Source organism: Crocodylus siamensis, chromosome 4 (genome assembly GCF_052110815.1).
Source record: "Crocodylus siamensis isolate JL-2025a chromosome 4, ASM5211081v1, whole genome shotgun sequence".
NCBI classification, from domain to species: domain Eukaryota; kingdom Metazoa; phylum Chordata; order Crocodylia; family Crocodylidae; genus Crocodylus; species Crocodylus siamensis.
Window position 1 is genome coordinate 22,660,174 of NC_143398.1, and position 20,732 is coordinate 22,680,905.

Genomic DNA, 20,732 nt, shown 5'->3' on the forward strand with positions numbered 1-20,732 from the left:
CACAGAAGACCCAGGAAGGGGTAAGCGGAGCAGGCTCCAGAACTAGTATGCCGGATAAGAAGAAACCCAAGAGGCACCATAGCCATAGGAGTGAGGGGACATGGCCGAGAACATAGAGGGATCCATCAAGGTGGCATGAGGACAGGGTGTAGGGGTGATGGAGCCCCTCATCTTTTGTAGACGTGCCCAGTGTTTTAGGAAACATATTCTGCCATTGGGATGACTTTTGCTAAACTCACTATAATTTTATTTCTTGCTGTGACTGCCGAGTTTCTAAACCCTGTCATGTGCAGCCTTGGTCTGAGTGATAGGTGATGTACATCTTACAGACTCCTGTGATTGGCCGAGCAGCTGTTTACTCCAGGAGTCATCTTCCCCTGTCTCGCCAGCCACGACTTTGAATGTTCCCAGTGGGGGGGCTGACTATCTGGGGTCCCTCTGCGGCCCACGGTTTGACCGCAGAATGGCGGCGGCAGAGGAAAGACAAGAAGACCAACCCGGAGCTGCGAATCCCACTCCTCTGTGCAACAACATGCTTCCATTGCCAAAGAATGTGTGCATCCAGAATCAGGCTTCTCAGCCACCTGAGGACCCACCAAGCCTGATGGATGTCATCCTCGACTTTGAGGGACCACCACCATTGCTGATGCAGTAACTCCAGTTACTGAGCATTTACAGTGCTTGCTAATACAAGTACTAAATATATGTGCAGTAATGACTGCGCAGTAGCATCTCATTTAGATGCCTCTTACTGTGTACAATATTCTACACTGAGGGAGCAGACATAAGTGTGTTTAATTGTGCCTCAACCTCTTCCTCAACCAAAATATATCCTGGTGGCAAAGTGCCACTGATTTGTCACAAGCAAGCCAACCTAATTTCTAATTTTCTATTTCACCTGAACTCTGAAAGTCTACTAGACACAATCCATATTCTCAAGCATGACAGGAGCCAATTGTCTTGGTGTGCTGTGACCAGTGGAGTCCCTCATGGCTCTGTCCTAGGGCCTATACTGTTTAACATCTTCATCAATGATGTGGACATTGGTGCCAGAAGCAGACTGGCCAAGTTCACTGACGACACCAAACTCTGGGGTAAAGCATCCACACCTGTGGATAGGAGGGTGATCCAGGCAGATCTGGACGGACTCATGAAATGGGTGGATGAGAATCTGATGGTGTTCAACACCAAAAAATGCAAGGTTCTCAACCTTGGGAGGAAAAACCTGCACCATGCTTATAGGCTTGGTAGTGCTACGCTGGTTAGCACTACAGATGAAAGGGACATGGGGGTCATGGTTGACCACAAGATGAACATGAGCCTTCAGTGTGATGTTGTGGCTAGTAAAGCAAGCAAAACGCTGGCTTGCATCCATAGATGCTTCTCAAGCAGCTCCTGGGACATCATTCTCCCGCTGTACTCAGCCTTGATGAGGCTGCAGCTGGAGTACTGCGTCCAGTTTTGGGCTCCACAATTCAAAAAGGATGGGGAGAAGTTTGAGAGGGTGCAGAGAAGAGCCGCGGGCATGATCAGACATCAGGAAAACAGACCTTATGATGAGAGGCTGAGAGCAATGGGGCTATTCAGCCTGGAAAAGCACAGGCTCAGGGGTTATCTGGTGGCCACCTATAAGTTTATCAGGGGTGCTCATCAGGATCTGGGGGAACATCTGTTCACCAGAGCCCCCCAAGGGATGACAAGATCAAACGGTCACAAACTCCATTGTGACCGATTCAGGCTGGACATAAGAAAGAACTTTTTCACTGTGCGAGCCCCCAAGTTTTGGAACAGACTTCCGCCAGAGGCGGTTCAAGCACCCACTTTGAATGCCTTCAAGACACGTTTGGATGCTTATGTTGCTGGGATCCTATGATCCCTGCTGACTTCCTGCCCTGGAGGCAGGGGGCTAGACTTGATGATCCTCTGGGGTCCCTTCCAGCCCAAATGTATATGAAGTCTATGAAGCAAATAATAGGATATGGTTCATATCTCTGTTGCTAAAGTTTTATGTGGATAGCATTATTCAAGCATTACTGATCCACAGTTTCGTACCACAAGATTATTGCAGTTTCTGCGTTTAACTTTTGCTCTATTTTGGAGTAATTCTGAGGCCAGAATGACAAATCCTCTATACAATTAAAAAAAATTAATGAACTCTAACTTATCTTCTTTATGATGGAATTAGCTAATAAATCTATGTCTTGACAATGAAGATCTTTTTTTAGCTTTACCTAAAAAAAGAATATACAAATTGTAAGGAAACAGTTTGAGAATATCTTGACCCATAAACAAAAATAACGAGGGGCCTTGCTGGACTACTCCCACTTCTGGTTGTTAATGATCAAACCTACATCCTTCCCCTGGAGAAAGATGAACTGAGAATTTCTTTCCTTTTTCACAACTGTACACAGTACCCTAGAATTCTTTAAAAGTCTTTTTGGAAAGAAGGAATGCATTTGGAAAGGAGAACTAGACTTCAGGGAGAATTTTGGGAGAATTCACAGTTTGAATTTGAAAACATCTGTAACTGGCCCTTTTACTTTTGTGAGCTGAGCTGACTGCTGTTACCAGTGAATATGCCTTACTACCGGGTTTTCCAGAGCCCTGCAATAATAGAGGCTTCAGTGACCTGCCTAAATGTGTACACTTCCTGTGAACACCTAAATCTTCCATAGCAATTAGTTTGCTTCATTGTCCTGGGAATGCTGAAGAAGTATGTAATTAAAAAAAACCAGTAGTATGGTAGATATTTTTCACTCTTGAGGACAGGCAGCACAGGGCACATCTACACATGCCATTAGGGGGCAGCAATATACTGTGGAGTTTATTACTCCGCAGTTTATTATGCCTAGACTGCAGCACACTGACCGCAGCAGTCAGGTTGCAGCAGCCCAGGCTGGCAGGGCCCAGGGGGTCAGCGTGCCAGTTCAGGGCTGCTCTGATTGGGCTCAATGTGCTGCAGAGGGGCTGGCTAGGGCATGAGAGTGCTTTAGCATAGGGCTGGCCAGCGGGCAGCCCCAGCACTATAGCACCCTGTTGCCCTAGCCAGTCAGTCAGTGTTTACACATGCACTGCTGTGCATGAAAAAACTATGCAGCTAAGTAGTGCTTGTATTTATAAGTACTATTCTGCTGAGGAATTCATTAGCATTTCAAAATGCAATGAGACATGGCTTTGGGACTCCTTAGGCTAAGTGCAGACAATCAAAAAGTCCAAGCCTGAACTGATTTAATCTTTGCAGGCTAGTATAACCTGCATAGATTGAACCAATTTGCAAGTGAACAGACATTCACTTTTGATTCCTGCAGTGCCTCAGGCTAGAAGCCAGGGGATGCTAGCACCTCCCTTCCCTTTGACAGCAGCCACAAGGCTGCAGGGAAGCTGAACTGGGGTGGCATGGCCAGGCCCTGGCAGACCACTGAGTATGATTGGGGAGGGGTTTAAACCCCTATCCTGGTCTGGATGGGGAATGGGGAAGCAGCCCTAGCCAGACTTGTCCCCAAGGCGGGAGATGGGACAATATGGCCAGAAACCAACCAGGGCAGCACCTCAGGTAAAGAGGGGACAGGGAGGGAAATTAACATCTTCCATCACTCCCACCACCATGGCCGGGGTCTGCCCAGCTTTTCCGCCCACTGGCCGCTTGCACAGCACAGGGCATGACCAGAGCTGGTCTGGGAAGCAGCCTCAGGTACTTCCTGGGCCATCTCTGGCCTTGCCCTTCATGGCACGAGTGGCTAGCTGGGGGGAAAGCTGGGAAGACCCTGGCTGGGGTCCCCATGCCGGTGGGAAAGAGGGGAGACAGGGGAGTTTAATCTCCTTCCCTGGCTCCCTTTGCCATTAGGTACTGCCTGAGGCCTGCTCTGACCACATGCCCTGCGGTGCAAGCGGCCATTTCGGCAAACTCCAGCTCGGGTCCCCAGGCTTGTGGGAGAGAGGAGAGACAGGGGGTTTACCACTTACCCTCACCCTCACCCTGAGCCTGCTGGCCCACATCCCCCACCCCCTCTACTCCAGTAGGGAAAAGTCTGGCAGGGACTGCTCCACCCCCACCAGGCAGACTGGGGAGTGCCAGCTGGGTTTCCCACCCCCACGTCAGCCAGCCCTCACTGCTGTGGCTAGGGAGCAGAGGGGCAGGGCCAACCCTGCTCTGCTGGAGCAGACAGCACAGCCCAGCCTGCCCAGCCCAGCCCAGGGCTGCAAAGCATGCTGGGGACTCTGATTTAACTTGAATCAGGGATGGGTCTGGGACAGAAGTTGAACCAAGTTTCTCTTAAAACAGTTTCAGCCATTTTGAAACTGGTTTATGTGCACTGAACTTCTATTCTGTTACAGGTTTAAACCAGTTTCTAGCAACTTAAACCAGCTTATGTATAACTTCTGTCCCTAGCCTTAAAGTGCTGCCTTCAAAGGCAAGCCAGGGCTTTCACTTCTGCTGTTCTTTGTGTAGCTACAGGGGGTTAGGGTGTGAAGCTCAGTTGGTCATGCACATGGAAGAGCTGCACTCTGAAAAGCAGGACTCAGGACTCTGTGCTGCTTAACCCATTCCCTGCTGGCTTCACAGTGGGCAGTTTGCTTCCTCATTGCTGCAGCAGTAGTGGCAGCAGAAACACTGGCCACATGGAGGGAAGGGGGAAGAGGAGAAGGGGAAAGCAAGGATGGGACTTTCCTTAGGAGCTACAACTGCCTTGACTTGCAGGAGCCGCTCCACTCCCCAGATATGAATCTGAAGTTGGTTCCTGGTTCCCAGTTCCTTACTCCCAGTTCCCAGTTCCATTTTTCAGTTTCTCTTTCCACAATTACAAATGGGCTAGCAATCAATGAGACATGGTAAAGAGTTCCATCTTTCATCAAATATGTGTATTTTCTAATAAAAATATTATATTATATCACATATCAAGAACACTGCACTGAATAAGGAGCTGAGGTATACTGGGATGATGGAGCAAAATCAATCTAGGATCATATCTTTACCACTGGGGGATGCAGCAGGGCACTGGGATGTGCCTGCTCCTTTAAGAGAGCAAGCAGCCCAAGAGGCCGCTTGCAGATGGCAGAGGGGAGCTAATGAGGGACTCACCTAACTGGAAGAGAGGCTGGAGCCCTTCACTGGTCAGTTAGGTCAACCATGAAGTGAGCAGCTCCTGGCTGCGGGGCTCCTGCAGGGACCTGGATTTAGTTGAACATCACTGGAGCCCTACAATTTGCCCTTAAGGCTACAAGTGTCCTACAGGGCCATAGTCAGCCGAGAGGGACCTATCAGGCCTGAGGGCTGGATTGAGGCTAGTGGAGGCTAGGGAGAGACTCAGTGGGAAATTATTAGGAATAAGGCTCACTCTAAGACCTGTGGGCAGCCTCTCTTAATCGACCTTTAATATTAAGAATAAGGTGTGGCAGGTGAGCAATCTAGGCAGTGACATTAGAGTCTGAGCCAGGCAGGAGCTGCAAGGCCACCAGGGGGAGTCATGGTTACCCCTGTGGCCATTAGCCTGTCACAGGGGACACTGATGAAGAAGTCTGGGCAGGGCACTGCCCAACCTGAAACTCAGTTATCAATTGACATGATTCCAACTGACAGCTCCCCTAGCCTGTCTGCTGTGTACACTGTGCTGAATAAGAAGCTGATCTGGGTTGGGATTTGGGGCAAAATCTGCCTCGAGTCACCCCAAACAACACATCTCTGATCAGGGCACTTTCCTAGAGAAGCTTGGGTAGGATGCTCTTTATCCAATGCAATGCACATAGCACACAGGTCTGGAGAGCTGTCAGTTGGTATCATGTCACTCAAACCAAGCTTCAGGTTGGACAGCATTCAGGCTCATTCATTGCTAACAAATGTGTAATTGTGGAAAGAGAATTTTTAAAAAAGGAACAGGGAACTGTTCAGAGCAGCCAGCACAAGGGTTGCCAGAAGGTGGAAGGGGGCAGCCCTGGGTGCCCAGGAAAGAGCAAGCAGTACCCTTACATGAAATAGGGAATGTGTAACATGGTCCCATCCTGGGGATGCCCCTCTGAAGCTCCACATAGCCTTTGTAACTTTTGCCTGAAGGAAGTTATCTCCCCTTGAACTCTTTGCCACGCCTTGACTTAATTGCATTTCTAGAAAAAGGGAGGCTGCTCTAGGTCCCCATAAGCCAGATCTCATACTCCTGAGCACAGGAGTCATGCTCATCACCTTAAGAGCTAATTACGTGGCCTTGTCATCTCCCATTTTAGCCATATACAAACCTCACAGATGGGATAGACAAGCCCACCAGTCTTGTCTATCCCAGTTCAGGTTTTAGTCAGGATCCCTGATGCAGCCCTTGAGCTTAGGAGCTTCCCTCACTATGGCTTCCAGGTCAGACTGCCTGAAGCACTCGACTCAGGCTCTGGGCTTATATCTTAAAAGCCCAGCTCCTTTTAAGTCACCTTGATTGGCCTCTGCCTCACCTGCAGCCTGCCTTCCATTAAAGTAACATGACCACCAAACTGACAGCTACAAATGCTTGAAAGTTCATTAAGCCAGACCCAGGAAACAGAATGATTACACACTGCTGATTAAGTTACTCACCCAGTTGTTTTAAGTTTCTCTATTTGCCCCAAATGATATTTAAGTATTCCATACAAACAGGAATAGTATTGACTGGACAGGCTAAGAGTGTCCCATTTCAGCATATTATAATAGGGTTACCATACATCCGACTTTTCTTGAACATGTCCTCTTTTTGAGCCCTTTGATCCCCGTCCAGGAGGGTTTTTAAAATCTGACCAGATGTCCAAGATTTCACTTTGCTCTGCTGGTAGGAGCAGGGGGAGGGCGATTACAAGCAGCAGAGAGCACAGATGTACCTGCCTGCAGCTGCAGAGGCATGTGTAGGCCCATGTGGTACTCCCTGCTGCCTTCAATTGCCACTCCTCCCCCACTCCCACCAGTGTAGCGAAGTGAAATCCTGGACATTTGGTCGGGGAGGGGCTGGGGCTGCGGCTGTGACTGGGCAGGTGGGGGAAGGGGGATTGCCTGCCCTCTAGCAGGCAAAAGGGGGCCTCCGAGGGCAGCAGGAAACTGTGGCTAGGCTGCTGCCTGTGCTCATAGGAGCAGAGTGGCCAGGAGACACTTGGGGGGAAGTGGAAGGGGGCCGTGGCCCATGCAGCAGCCCCATCCCAGGGCAAGGGGTCCCACAAGCCCCCCCCCCCTTCCAGCCCATGCCAGGGCTAGACACACTCCACCACCACCTGCGTAAATCAGAGCCACCGCACTCTTGCCCAGTCAGGACAGGGACAGCTGGGATCCCTCTGGCAGGGCAGGGTTGGGGGGGAGGAGGAGGAGAGGTGCCTGTGGGTCAGAAGTGAGGGGCACTGGCAGGGCTAGTGGGGCAAGGGCTGCATATCAGGAGTGAGGGGCAAGGGTGGGGGGGACTATGGGTTGGGCATGCAGGGCACTGGCAGCACCAGGGGGCTGTGGGGCACCAGCATGGAAGGGTGGGGTGGGGTGGGACGGGACACAGGTACCGCAGTTTGGGAGTGAGGGACACCAGCAGGGCTGGGGTCAGTGGCTTGGGAGTGAAAAGCAGCAGCATGGCTGGTGGGAAAGTGGCTTGGCAGGGAGGGGCAACAGAATGGTCAGGGGTGGGACACCAATATGTTACTGCCCGCCACCATTATATGCCCCCTGCCTTCCCCTTCTTCCCCACAACTGAATGACAGGTGTCCTCTATTTTGGACCTAGAAATATGGTAAACCTAACATATATGATAGCCTGGGGTTAGGCATTCTCCTCAGGGGTCAGAGACTGTGATTAAGATTCCTGCCCTGAATCAGGCAGACAGGGGATTAAAATCCAGTTTTCCCATATACCAGATAAGTACTCTAAATACTAGGCTAGTGGATAAATGAGGAGCTGTTTCTTTTCTGCAGTTGTGTGCATCTAGCCTTCATTTTTTTCTAGACAAAACTTTAATGCTATTGCTGCTGCTACTGTTATGAAGACCCAGGAATATGATGGAAGCAGGATCTGTAAGGTAATATAACGCCTTTTATTGGACCAACTTTTATAGCTAGAAGAGATAGGAGTTAGCTCTTGGACTTCAAGTCCCCTTCAGCAGCTTTGCAAAATAAGCTATCATAGTCCAAAAGCATGTCTTCTTTAAATCAGTGGTTCTCAATCTTTTTAGACTCAAGTCACCCCTCATGGGACTCAAAGCACCCCTTGTAAAATATCAGCTCTTAGTTTTCACTTATTTTTTGACTACAGAAATATGAGTCATTCTGCTGCAAAGAAATCAGAAAGATTACAGCAGATCAGAATGTTTTTAATACTACAGATTCCTATTTGAAAGCTCTGGGTTCATCTTGCGAATCATGTTTGCACACCTTAAACCTTGCACACATTGCATGGCACCTCACATCACCCTTGAACAGATCTCCAGGTACTGCATTTTGTCCTTGCTGAGAATCACTGCTCTAACTATTGTAGTTGGTACAATTAAAAAATATTATTTTCACCCTATTAAATTAGCTCGTTTTGTAACAACAATTTGTTGGGATTATACAGGAAGTGGTACTGTGAAAGATGCTCTTGAAAGTGGCTGATTCCCCAAAGTACTATGGCACAGTAATCTTTGGAAATTCCAGTGGAAGACTTTAGATCCGTTCCAATAAGGAAGAGACACTGTTACTGAGACCACCTGAATTCTCTACCACACACACTGCATTATGTATCAGCCAAATTTTCATCTTCTCCACCTGGCAAAGGTAGAGAAAATGATATTGCTTGCAATAATTAAACACAAACCTTATGAAACTCAGTTTTAATAATCAGAACTTTTTTAGCATATTAAATATCTAAGCTAGAGAACTTTGATATTTTAAAAAAAAAGCAAAGAGAAAGAAGATGAAAGTAAACTGTATACACTATCTTCATACACGCATTTTATCATTTTGCTTCTGCATCCAGGTTCTGAGTCAGGAATAATGACTGACAAGCTAGTTCTGCCAAGAACTACCTACTTCACTCTGCTTTGCTCTGCAACTTGTGTGATGCAAGAACTCCCACCCATTTCTGAGAAAACTGAAGGCAGTCTGATAAGTCAGTCTGCTAGCTGGCTTTATAAAAGTTGTTCCAGCTTTGCATACTTCCTCATACAGCTAGATTCTCTGCAAAGATGAAGCAGTTCATTTACTTAGTCTCATTTGGGACAGTGCTGTTTGTTTTTACAGATGTTGCTGCAGCTGCTGATAACAGTAGTGTGGATAAAAAGGAAGGAAAAGTTACTGAGGCTTGTCCCATAAAGCTTAAAACTAGTGGGGAATGTGACGGAGAAGACTGTCCGTATCAGATAAACTTGCCTCCAATGACAATCCAGTTACCTAAGCAGTTTAGACTGCTTGAGAAGACGCTCAAAGAAGTACAAAACCTTAAAGAAATAGTAAACCAGTTGAAGAAATCTTGTCAAGATTGCAAGCTGCAGGCAGATGACAACCAAGAAAGAGACCCTAGAGATGATATCCTGGAACCTGGTACAGAAGTTCAAAGAGACAATGGTAATAAACAAGATAACACGGTAAATGAATTGCAAACCAAAGTTAATAAACTATCAACAAGTTTGAAGAATGCCAAGAATCAGATCCAACTGCTGCAAGGTCGCCTGGAAAAGATGAGTCTCATAAACATGAACAATGTGGAAAATTATGTTGACGGCAAAGTAGCAAATCTCACTTATGTTCTGAACACTTTGGATGACAAATGTTCTTCTAAATGTCCAGCCACAGAAGCAAGCTCAGGTATGTGAGCAATTCTTTCTTACCGTTTTTATAAACTTTCTGTATAGTGTAGAACCAGTTAATAGATCAGTTTTAACATACTTTAAAGCAAATTATTTATGATCATCTTAAAAAAAGAAAAAAAAAATAAAGATTGTTTGCTCTTTAAAATCAGGAAGTGCATGCTGTGTAAGATGGTGAGCACCTTCAACTTCCACTGAAATTACTGGGAGCTACCAGTACTCAGGACCTCCCGGAAGTGGGCTGTAACATGTTACTTAACATGTAATCCTGTGAAGGACACATTTATTTGGCATGTAATTATTAGATATGTAAAGTGTATGACTTCATTCACACATGGCTGGCTGACTCTAAACATTTTGAGTATTTTTTTTCTTTATACATTTTAATTTTCTAGTCTATTTAAAGGGTAAATGTCCCCATTAGGTGTGCATTGGACTGAGACATGTACAGTTAGTTTTAACTAATGAATCTTTTAAAACCTTTTGAGGGATGAGAGGAAATCGTGTCAGGCGTTCCTCTCTAAATGATTCCAACAGATTTTTGTCTCAGTTTGGTAATAAAGGAGTCAGAAGAAAACTCACAAAATATCACTGAATAATTTTTAAATGAGTTCAAAACTAGCAATAGTGGAATCTACTGAAATATGTAGATTTTAAAGATGGATAATAACATAATTATCTACCGTGGCTGAATGTGTATATATGAGGCTTGGGTAAAAAACAAATTAGCATTCATGTTTCTGAAATGGGTGGCATATGCAGCAGTATATTAATGATTTCTTGGCCAGAATGTAATAAATGATCATTTAAAAATAAAAAAATAAACATGAGAGCTTAGGGTTTTAGTTCTGTGAAGGACTTGTTAAAATTCTGTCATCCTAAATGAAAAAAGAGGGAGAACTGGTAATCTTGTATAAATTTCTAGCCAGTTCAGCTAAACTAGCATGATCAACATTTAGTCTTCTATAATGGCTGCATAAAGTCAAAAGCAAGAAGCATTCTCAAGAATTTGTCATTGTATTTCACTATCTCAGCACCATACGTTTGAATATAAGGCTTCTCTAGTGATTAGGATACTAAATGTTTTGAGCCACCACACTGTTGATCCTCCAAGCTAAAAAAAAAGAGAGAGATAAAACAAGCCTTTTGTCTATGAAAAGTGGAACATGCTGCCCTTCCCACTCCCATCAACAACACTAATCTATTTAAAGAGTAAGAGAGAACCCTGCAGTCAGGAAGGAAGTTTTCTGATCCTTCACATACAGCGCTGCACAATTAACAAGGTTCATAATAGATTTTCCCTAAAGTATCAGGTGATGTTGGATGCACAAGTAAAGTAGTTCTTGATAGATCTTTGCCCTTGCACCTTTTCTCCAAGACTTATAATTGCTGGTGCTCAGTCATGTTTAAACAAGATGTAAACTCAGTGAATTTAGCCATAAAGTAAAACAAATATAAATACATAAAATTTATAAGCACTAAGCAATCCAACAGCAAGGGAGGGGATGGGTGTATGTGTGCAGGTGTGTATACTGGTAATACATTACAATATACAATACAATAATACACAAACAATATTGTGAAAGTAGCAAGGATGACAGAGAAGAATTTCCTTACAGAGAGCTCTTTTCTGACTTCAGTGAAGTCAGTGACAAAACTATTATTTTCTTAAATGCTAGAGAAGGTTTTTAGCTGAGGTAGACATTCCTTTTTATATTCTCTAACTTAGACTACCTAGACTCTCATCAAAGCCCACTAAAATAAATAGGAGTTGTTCTTTTGACTTGACTAGGATTTGGAATAGGTCTCTAATTACAGGCCTAAACATGGATTTATAGATCTCACTTTACATTTGCAAGTTTGAAAATGTTACACACTGCTGCATAGTTTCTACCAGTCTTCTACCAGTCCAATCAACATAGAAATAGAATTAAGACAAAGTCATTATTAACTCTTTTATCATGTGAGATAAAGTTGACCACAACTCAGAACTGGAGAACAAGTCATAAATATCCTTGAACTACTTGCCCCTGAATCCCCATTTCAAATTACTGCTTCTCAGAATATATTCTCTCTCTCTTTCTCTCTCATAATATTACGTGCATCGTATAGAAGTATCTGTAGCAGGTCCAAAGTTAAGTTATATTGACATGTTTAAGTAAAAGAGGAATTAAATTGCCCTTTCACACTTTAATCACTGAATTTAGACTCCCAGATTGTCAAAATAACTTCATAGGGCTACCTAATTTTATGTGTGTGTGTGTGTGTGTGTGTGTGTGTGTGTGTGTGTATTTACTAACTTTTGCAGAGAAAACAATCTTAAAATTATTCCTTTTTTAAATTTTGCCTTGTTTATCTTTACATTTCTTTCAATTCTTTTAATTAAGAATTGGGTGACATCTGAGCCAGTAATTGAAAAGTTCTGACACCCTCTCTCTTGCTGTACTCTGATAACAGCCCTATTTCTCAACAAGCAGTTATAATTGTTCAAAATTACAAACTGCAGAAATGGTCTGCAATAAATCAAATGAGATTCAACGGGGACAAGTGCAAAGTCCTGCATGTCAGAAAGAATAACTGTATTAACAAATACGGACCAGGGCATAACTAGCTAGGCTGCAGTAGTGCAGAGACCTGGGGGTTACAGTAGACCATAAGCTGAATATGTACCTACAGTGTGCTCTTGTTGCAAAAAAAGCCAACTGGGTTATATTAAAAAGAGTGCCATTTGCAACTGAAGGGAATTGATTCTTCTGCTCTGTTCAGCACTGGTGAGGCCTCACTTGAAGTACTGTGTCCAGTTTGGGGCCCCACATTTCAAGAACAATGTGGACAATTTGGAAAGAGCTGAGTGTAGAGCAACAAAGATTAGTGGCCTGGGAGGCAAGATTTATGAGGCAGGCTGAAAGAACAAGTGTTATTTAATCTGGAGAAGAGAAGCCTGAGAGGGGATTTGGTAACAGTCTTCACATGCACGAAGAGTGATTACAGAGAGAGAGATAGAGATGGGATTTTCTCCATGATTGCAGGGGACAGGACTACAGCAATGGCCTCAAGCTTCAGAAGGGGAAATTTAGGTTGGATACAGGAGGACTATGAGGGTGGTCAAGCAATGGAACAAGTTACCTAAAGAAACTGTGGAATCTCCATCCTTGGAAGTTTTCAAGAACAGGTTGGACAGACACTTGTCTGGGATGCTTTAGTATGGGGTGATCCTGCCTTAAGGAGGGGGCTGGACTAGATGACCTTGTGAAATTTCATTCCATCCCTACTTTTCTATGATCCTAATAACATTTGCATTAAATAATTAATCCAAGCATACTCACGCATTTAAATTTTACACTAGAAGATAATATGATCAAAAATCTGTTTTGGCTCTTACTATATCTTGTAGAGCAAGTAGTTTAATATTCTGTTATATCAGTAATTGTGGAAAATAAGGTTCTAAGACTATAATTCATAGCATGTTTTCTGAAAACTTTGAAACAATTAAACAATGGGACGGATTTATAATCTTCAGGAAACACCTGTGAAGTACTATTTGTGTAAAATAAATTACTCATAGGAAGAAGAGTTATGTTAATGACAAAGTACTGAACATTCCTTGTTATAAAGCCAGCACTTTCACATGAAGAACATGAACAGGAAAGCACTGCCACTCTTCTAGCTCCATCTTTCTAGGAATCGCAGTGTAATTCTAGTTGATACGACAATATTACTTTTCCCATCTTTCCTGAAATATTGTAAACATTTGAACATCAACATACGAACATTTCAACAACATCGTTATGATTGAAACTTTTCCTGTGACATACAATCCTATGAAAGGTACTGAATTACAGACATGAATATGATAGAGCACACTGCATCTACTCCAAAAAAGGAGCAATTTTTCAATATGTAAGGAAGCACTAATTATAGTTATTATACAAGCATTAACAAGCCTTTTAAACGTTACTGTGGAAGCAGTGGGCCAAATTCACCACTGTAATATGCCAGCCTACAGAGAAGGATTGTGGCAATAGAAAATGTACTGGGGGAGCCAGGTTTTGGCTGAAAAAACCAAACAATTTCCTGGGGGTGAAAAGAAGAAAGGAGACCAGACCAGTCAAAAAATGAGCAAGACTGGTTAAAATGATAAATATCATCAGGTTGACTGGGAAGCCAACTGATGCTGACATTCATTTCAGAACCTTTAGGTATTTATCTGCTATGAAAATGTTCTAGTGGAAATAAAAACTGCCCCTCCTATACATTTTACATCTCCCTCAATCAGCTTTGCTGAACTGAACCTTTTTATTGGTAGAAATGGACAACATCAAACCAATATGCTGATACAACGTAGCAGTCTATTTAGATTAACATTCCTCTTATTCTTATTTAGTAACAAGTACAGGACCAGAGCAAATGGTAGGTGAAAACCTCTAGGTAGAGAAGTTTACACGGTGGATTCAAAATGTACTTTACATTATCGTATTCCAGAATACTATTAAAAAGTGTTTTTGTGTTTTTATTTTATTTTGTTTTAAACACTATCCATACTAATGCTGTTTATTGTTTCCCCCAGCTATCCAAATAATGCAGAGAGACTGTGCTGATTATTACATGGCAGGTAGAAGGAAGAGTGGAATCTACAGAGTTATCCCTGATCCAAAAAACAGCAGTTTTGAAGTTTTCTGTGATATGGAATCAATGGGAGGTGGTTGGACAGTGCTGCAGAGGCGTCAAGATGGCAGCACTAGCTTCAACAGAACATGGAAAGACTACAAAAATGGCTTTGGGAATCTCAGCAGAGAGTTTTGGCTAGGGAACGATAAAATTCATCTCCTGACCAAAAGCCAGGACATGCAGCTGAGAGTTGAGCTTGAAGATTTCAATGGTATCAGAGAGTATGCTAAATATGAACAGTTCTATGTAGCCAACGAATATCTCAACTACCGTCTAAGTGTTACTAGCTACAGTGGCACAGCTGGAGATGCCCTGCACTACAACAAGCATTATAACCATGATCAAAAATTCTTTACTACGCCAGACAAAGACAATGATAAGTATCCATCTGGAAACTGTGGTGCATACTACAGCTCTGGCTGGTGGTTTGATGCATGTTTTTCAGCCAACCTAAATGGCAAGTACTATCACAAAAAGTACAAAGGCGTTCGCAACGGGATTTTTTGGGGTACTTGGCATGATGTTTCTGATAATATTCCAGATGGGTACAGACAAGCTTTTAAAAAGGTAAAAATGATGATCAGACCCAATAATTTTGTGCCATAAACCATTACCCATCCCTGTAACCAGTTTGTATTGGTTACAGGGAAACATAATTCTTACTCAGTATTGTACTCATGGTTCACATATTCATTCATATTGCAGCATAAAATGATATTTTCAAGACAAAACAAAGTGTTCCCACATAATAGTTGTAGATATCTCACACACAGTTCTTAAAAAGTGAAGTTCACTGCTTCAGAATAGGTGTTGCTAAAATTTCTGAATTTGAAGACTGTGATTTAGATATTTTAATTGTGATCTTTATACTGCAGAGCAAAACAGCACTTTTAGTAGATTAGTTTTATTTTTCCTATTTTTTAGTCTAGAGAGCCTAGAGATTTTAAACACTCTTCTACAAACTCTGCCATTCATATTTTTACCCAAAATATCTATCACCATGCTTGATTTCATACAGCTGATAAAAACTTTTAGGTTTAACTTGAGAGGTCTTGATATCGGCTGCATCTTCATAAACATTATTAATATATCATGATAACACCACCTTCATCTACAAAAATAGTGTCCTCATTTTAAAGGGACTGAGGTACAGAGGCACCACATGATTTACTCAAGCGTGCAAAAGAAGATTTGAGAAGAGACAGGAATTGAAGACTGATACCCCTGAATCCCAATTTGCTACCTTAACCAAAAAAATATCCTATGTAGGATCTGCTACCTTAACCAAAAATATTGTTATAGGACAACAGAGTTTAATAAAACCACATGGAATTCATTTATGGAGTTCAGAGTGAATCAGATTATGTTCCCTTTCATCTCTCTGCTCTGAGCCCATCTTTGCTGGAAAAGCTAATGGCTACAAAGCTTGGCAGGGAACTGTGATGGAAGGGTTGGAGTATGGAGCACCAAAAAAGAGTCTAAGCCCTTCTGCTGCCACCTCCAGATCTATGAAGATGGAGTTTTCTTTCTTCAAAGCCCAACTCAAATGAGCTTCCAAGGTCGTATATAGGATGGAAAGGAAAGAAGTAAACATTACAAGGTGATTCTTTTAAAACTTTTTTTTAATTGTCACTTTGGCAAGTTGATAATTTCCTTTTAAAATCAAAAGGAAAATATCCATTTTTACACAGTGAATAAAAGGGAAGTAAACTAAGAGCCTTTTGGTTCTAGAATGTAAAAAATAAAAGGTAATCAAATGTTTAATATTTCCTGAATGATAAACTAAAGATTTGTATTTTTGCCAGGTCATACTGAATACTGTATATAGTTAACATAAATATGATTAGAAAAGACCTTGTTTAAATTAAAAAGTATTTGCTACAATATCTACACCAATGAATCCTCTGAGTGGAGATGCACTTTAAACATTCATAAGTTTTTAGCTGTTGTAGCGTATGCCAGTTCCAGAAACAAGTTAAACTAGCAAAAGTATTTTCTTGTCGGTAAAACTGCATCTACACAATGGCTCTTGCCAGCATAGCTATCATATTTACATAATTAGAAGACAAGGTTTATTCCCCCATTTAATGCTGGGGGAAAAAACTCCTGGCCTTACAAACAAGTATGAGGTGGGGTGGGGAAGAGTGGGGCAGACAGCTGCTGCAACTCTGGCTCCTTACTGCCTCTAGACCCCCCACCACTCCTCCCCTACAGCCTCAAGCCTCTGCTGCCCCCAGTTTCTCCCCCACCACTTCTCCCCCTTTCTCCCCCCACCAGACTCCATCTTACCTTTGTTCCAGCCTGGCCCTCAGCCTCTGTCCTTGCTGAAGCCTGGAGTACAGAGAACAGAACACGTTCTCCAGTCTGGCCCTGTAGCAGCAGTGCTGGCTCCACATCTTTGTTATGGGGCCTGGCTGGAGCCATGCTCAGTGCCCCAGGCTGCAGCGGACATGGAGCCTGCTGGCCTGGAGCAAACGGAGCAGGGGTGGAGGGGCAAGAAGGGGGGTAGAGATATAGGGAGAGAGACAGGAAGAAGGTGGGGTGGGGACCCAAGGCTGCAGGTGGCAGAGGTGGCATGGAGGGAGAAGGGGGGGGGGCAGGTGATTGGGGGCCTGAGGCTGCAGGGGATAGGCTATCTGACTGCCTGCCTCTTTGCCTGCCCCACTGTCTCCACACTGCCTATCCCCTTCACCTGTTTTCCTGCTTCCTGTTCCCCACTACTCCCTCCACTGCCTGCCCCTTTACTGGCCCCCACTGCCTGACATACCATCTGCCCCCCTTCTGCCTCCTCCCTACTACTTCCCCCCCCACCTGCAATAGTGCGGGAGGAAGAATTTAAAATGATTCTCCAATACTTAGATTCCATGCATGGAACATAATAAACATATCCATTTTCTCCGTATAGAATCTAATTATTGGGGGGGTGGTCATCAACTTCAGGATCATCTTGTGTTCGGGTAAATATGGTACATTAGTTAGGGGAGTTATTTTTCCACATTCCTAACAAGTGTACCTATGTCAGAAAAATTATTAAGTGTAGGTCAGGCTATTTTTTATGGTTTTTACTGTTTTTAAAATGTCAGATTGAACCATATGACCATATTATAAAATTAGTAATATATTTTTAAAGGAAGTATAAATACTTTGAAGGATATTTCTATGTGATATGTCATTTGGTTTATTGTGTTTTCATTTTAACATACTAATGGAAGATTATAATACTGAGAGATGTGTACTCTTTGTTTGAAAGCATGTTTTGAAGTTACGCAGTATTTATTTCAGGATAGAAAAATAATTGTTTTAAGCAAAATATAACTTACGATATGTCAGCTTACAGAGTGATGTTTTGAATTGTACATGATTACATTTAATCATTTAGTTTGAAGTGGGCTGTTTCTATTCATTACCAAGTATTAACAGAAAGGATAATTTCTATAAGCTATTATTTGAAAACTTATTTCTCAACTAATTTCTTACAAGAGAACCTGCCCCTGCTTCTTCTACAGGAAACTTTTCAAATCACAGAAATGTTAATCAAATAAATAAATGTATATACATTTATTTACAGGCTCCTTGACAGACTTCTTATAAGAGAGGGAAAAACAATCATGTTGAAATTCTCAAAGCTGAATGCTATCTAGAACTATTGCGCCACTCAGCCATCACACATGTGCCTATCTCCACTGGTTCTAGTGGAATTATTCTTGACTTTCCTTGGTGTGAATAAAGGTTAAGTCACGCTGTTATGCCCATGCTATTCTTAGGATAATTCTCTAAACTTTCCTGATCTGAACCCTCAAAATTATTACCACATAAATGTCTTCTTTAAGTTTCTGTAACAATTTGATCATTACTGAACAATAAGCTAACATCAGGTAACAAAACTGTTGCTAATATGACAAATGGGCTATGGTATCTTACACGGTCAGCAATGAGTATATTTATCTACAGAAGTTCAACTTGTGATATTTCAAGTCGTCATATAGCAGAATCAATGTGAGGTTACTTTTCTTCTGGAGTAGAACGGTCTGCAGTTAACAGAGACTGCATCTTAGTAAAAAGATAAGGCAGCTGTGAACTGATCTGTTTTATAAATGATGTACGACCTTTGGTTTTCTATACAAGTATCAATATATGGCCCTTGACTAAGCACAGTTTATAATCCCTGATTTAAAAAAAATTTAAAAATATTGTACACAAATCTAAGCACTCTCCTTCTGTATATTGGCTTAATACTGTAAAGTATGTCTTTCAATTTATAGAAATGTATATGTAATAAACAAGTGTTATCTAACAAATGCTTTTGTCTCTTTAATCTAGATTTAGTTAAATGTTGAATTTTCAGTATGAAGGATTACTGATGGCAGATTTTTTAGCAAAGTTCCGATGGGACACTTCTACAGAATAAAAGACAGAAACAGTTCAAAGTGAACAGCCAAACATGCTTTTTTGGCTTTCTATGAGTTGTTTAAATAAAGAAAATTGCAGAGAAGAAAAGTCTTTGTATATGAAAGGACTATCACACTCTATGCCATTTATTTTATACTGGGCACATCTACACGTGTGCTTAATGCTCATGAATATACTTTGGAGTTTATTGCTCTGGAGTTTTTTGCTCCCAGACACATGTTCAAATGGTGCATCCAGGAGCAAAACACTCCAGAGCATATTGCCCCAGAGTTTACTCATGTGCAGCACATGGAGACTAGTCAGAGACACCTGGGCTGGCAGGGGTTTTGGGGGGTCAGCCCATGGCTCCAATGGGCTCTACATGCTGTGGAGCAGCTGGCTGGGGCACAAGGGTGCTTCAGCATAGGGGCTGCCTGCCAGCTAGCCCTGCACTGAAGCACCCTGTGCCCCAGCCAGCCAAGGCAGTATCTACACATGCTATGCATGAAAAACTCCGCAGTAGTACTTGTATTTAGTTTTGTGATCCCTAACAAGGGTGAATGCGTAGATACCAAGATGTTTATTGTGCAGTTAAGTAGTCAACTGAGCAGTAAACGTCTTGTGTAGACATGCCCACTGGATAGCATTTATCTGATATTTTTTGTGCAAGTAGTAGTAGGGATCCTATTCATCTCAACAAAAAGACTTTGTTCAACCATTTTCTTTGATCAGATATAATGGACAGTTCAAAAAAGACCTACTTAAGATACGGATTTGAAAATATTATTTTTCGCATGTCCATGGAAAACAACCATGTTTGAATTTATCTGACATTTTCCAAGAACTTTCAAATAAGATGATTCTTAGTAAAGCCATACTTAGAACATTATAATTAATTGTTGCAACACATTTTTAAGCTTGTATCCTACCAAATTTATGTAACATTTAAGTGACTAAAAAAAGTTTTTAAAAAATGAAAGAAAATATATTTTAAAAGTTTGAGACGAGATTAGACCAAGTATTGACTTGCCAAATAATAAGTTCTGAAATATAAATCCACAACTGTATTTTGCTTTCTCTCTTATGGGATTGAACATTCTTTTGAGATTGATCAAACTAAGAAAGATTTCAAGGAAGCACAGCTAAGTAGTACAGTATACATTTCTTGGAACAGGCAATGAATTTCGCTTGCTGCACTGATGTCTTTCATTCAAGTAGCAATACAAGGCTAAGTTTACCAATCATGTAACTGGTGACACATCCTTTTGGAATGAGTGGAATTGCATCTACTCCTGCCAGAAGTGATTTTGGCCACAGTCATCAATGTTAACACAAACAGAAAACAGTGTTTTAAAAGAATGAGCCAGATCCAAATTGCTTTATTCAAGACTTCACATAAATAATGGGAATAGGATTTGGCCCCATATATTTTAAAAAGTTCTAGTTCATCCAGTTATGTTCTGATCACACTGCATTTGGAGAATGATTAATAACTAGAAAAATTCTTGCTGGTAAACTGTTTCCTAAATATTTTCAGATATGCCAATATAATTCATAGCTATAACCATCTATAAGAACTATCTAATTTAGTATTTGAATACTTAGAATTTTACATTAGCTAATCATAGAAAAGTAGGCCTGGAAGGGACCTCAGGAGGTCTTCTAGTTCAAATCCCTGCTCAAGACACAATCAGCCTTGACTACAGAAACGTTTGTCTAACCTGCTCTTAAAAATTCTGACAGATGGTCTGGGTAGCCTGTTCTATTGCTTAAACACCCCTGTAGTCAGAATATTCTTCCTAATATGCAACCTACATTTTCCTTGCTGTAATTTAAGGTCATTACTCCTTGTCCTGCCTGCGGCAGCCACAGTTTATCCTCATCTTCTTTGTAACCACCCTTCAGACATTT

General features: G+C 42.2%; 2 protein-coding genes across 4 annotated transcripts in view; one reads left to right on the forward strand and one right to left on the reverse strand.

Moving 5' to 3' along the window:
* Positions 1 to 20,732, reverse strand: part of CCDC146 (coiled-coil domain containing 146) — a 144,450-nt gene that overhangs the window by 78,175 nt on the left and 45,543 nt on the right. The gene's annotated exons all lie outside the window — the stretch shown is intronic.
* On the forward strand, positions 9,086 to 16,460 carry FGL2 (fibrinogen like 2). The gene is made up of 2 exons (XM_090041938.1): positions 9,086 to 9,762; positions 14,332 to 16,460. The coding sequence occupies exons 1-2, from the start codon at positions 9,144 to 9,146 to the stop codon at positions 15,036 to 15,038; spliced, it is 1,326 nt and encodes a 441-aa protein (XP_089898064.1). The 5' UTR covers positions 9,086 to 9,143; the 3' UTR covers positions 15,039 to 16,460.

Bases quoted from the DNA above. Each gene is read 5' to 3' on its own strand.
- FGL2 (XM_090041938.1), top strand. From the start codon at position 9,144: ATGAAGCAGTTCATTTACTTAGTCTCATTTGGGACAGTGCTGTTTGTT. The intron at 9,763-14,331 runs GTATGTGAGCAA...TGTTTCCCCCAG, and splicing joins AGCCACAGAAGCAAGCTCAG to CTATCCAAATAATGCAGAGA.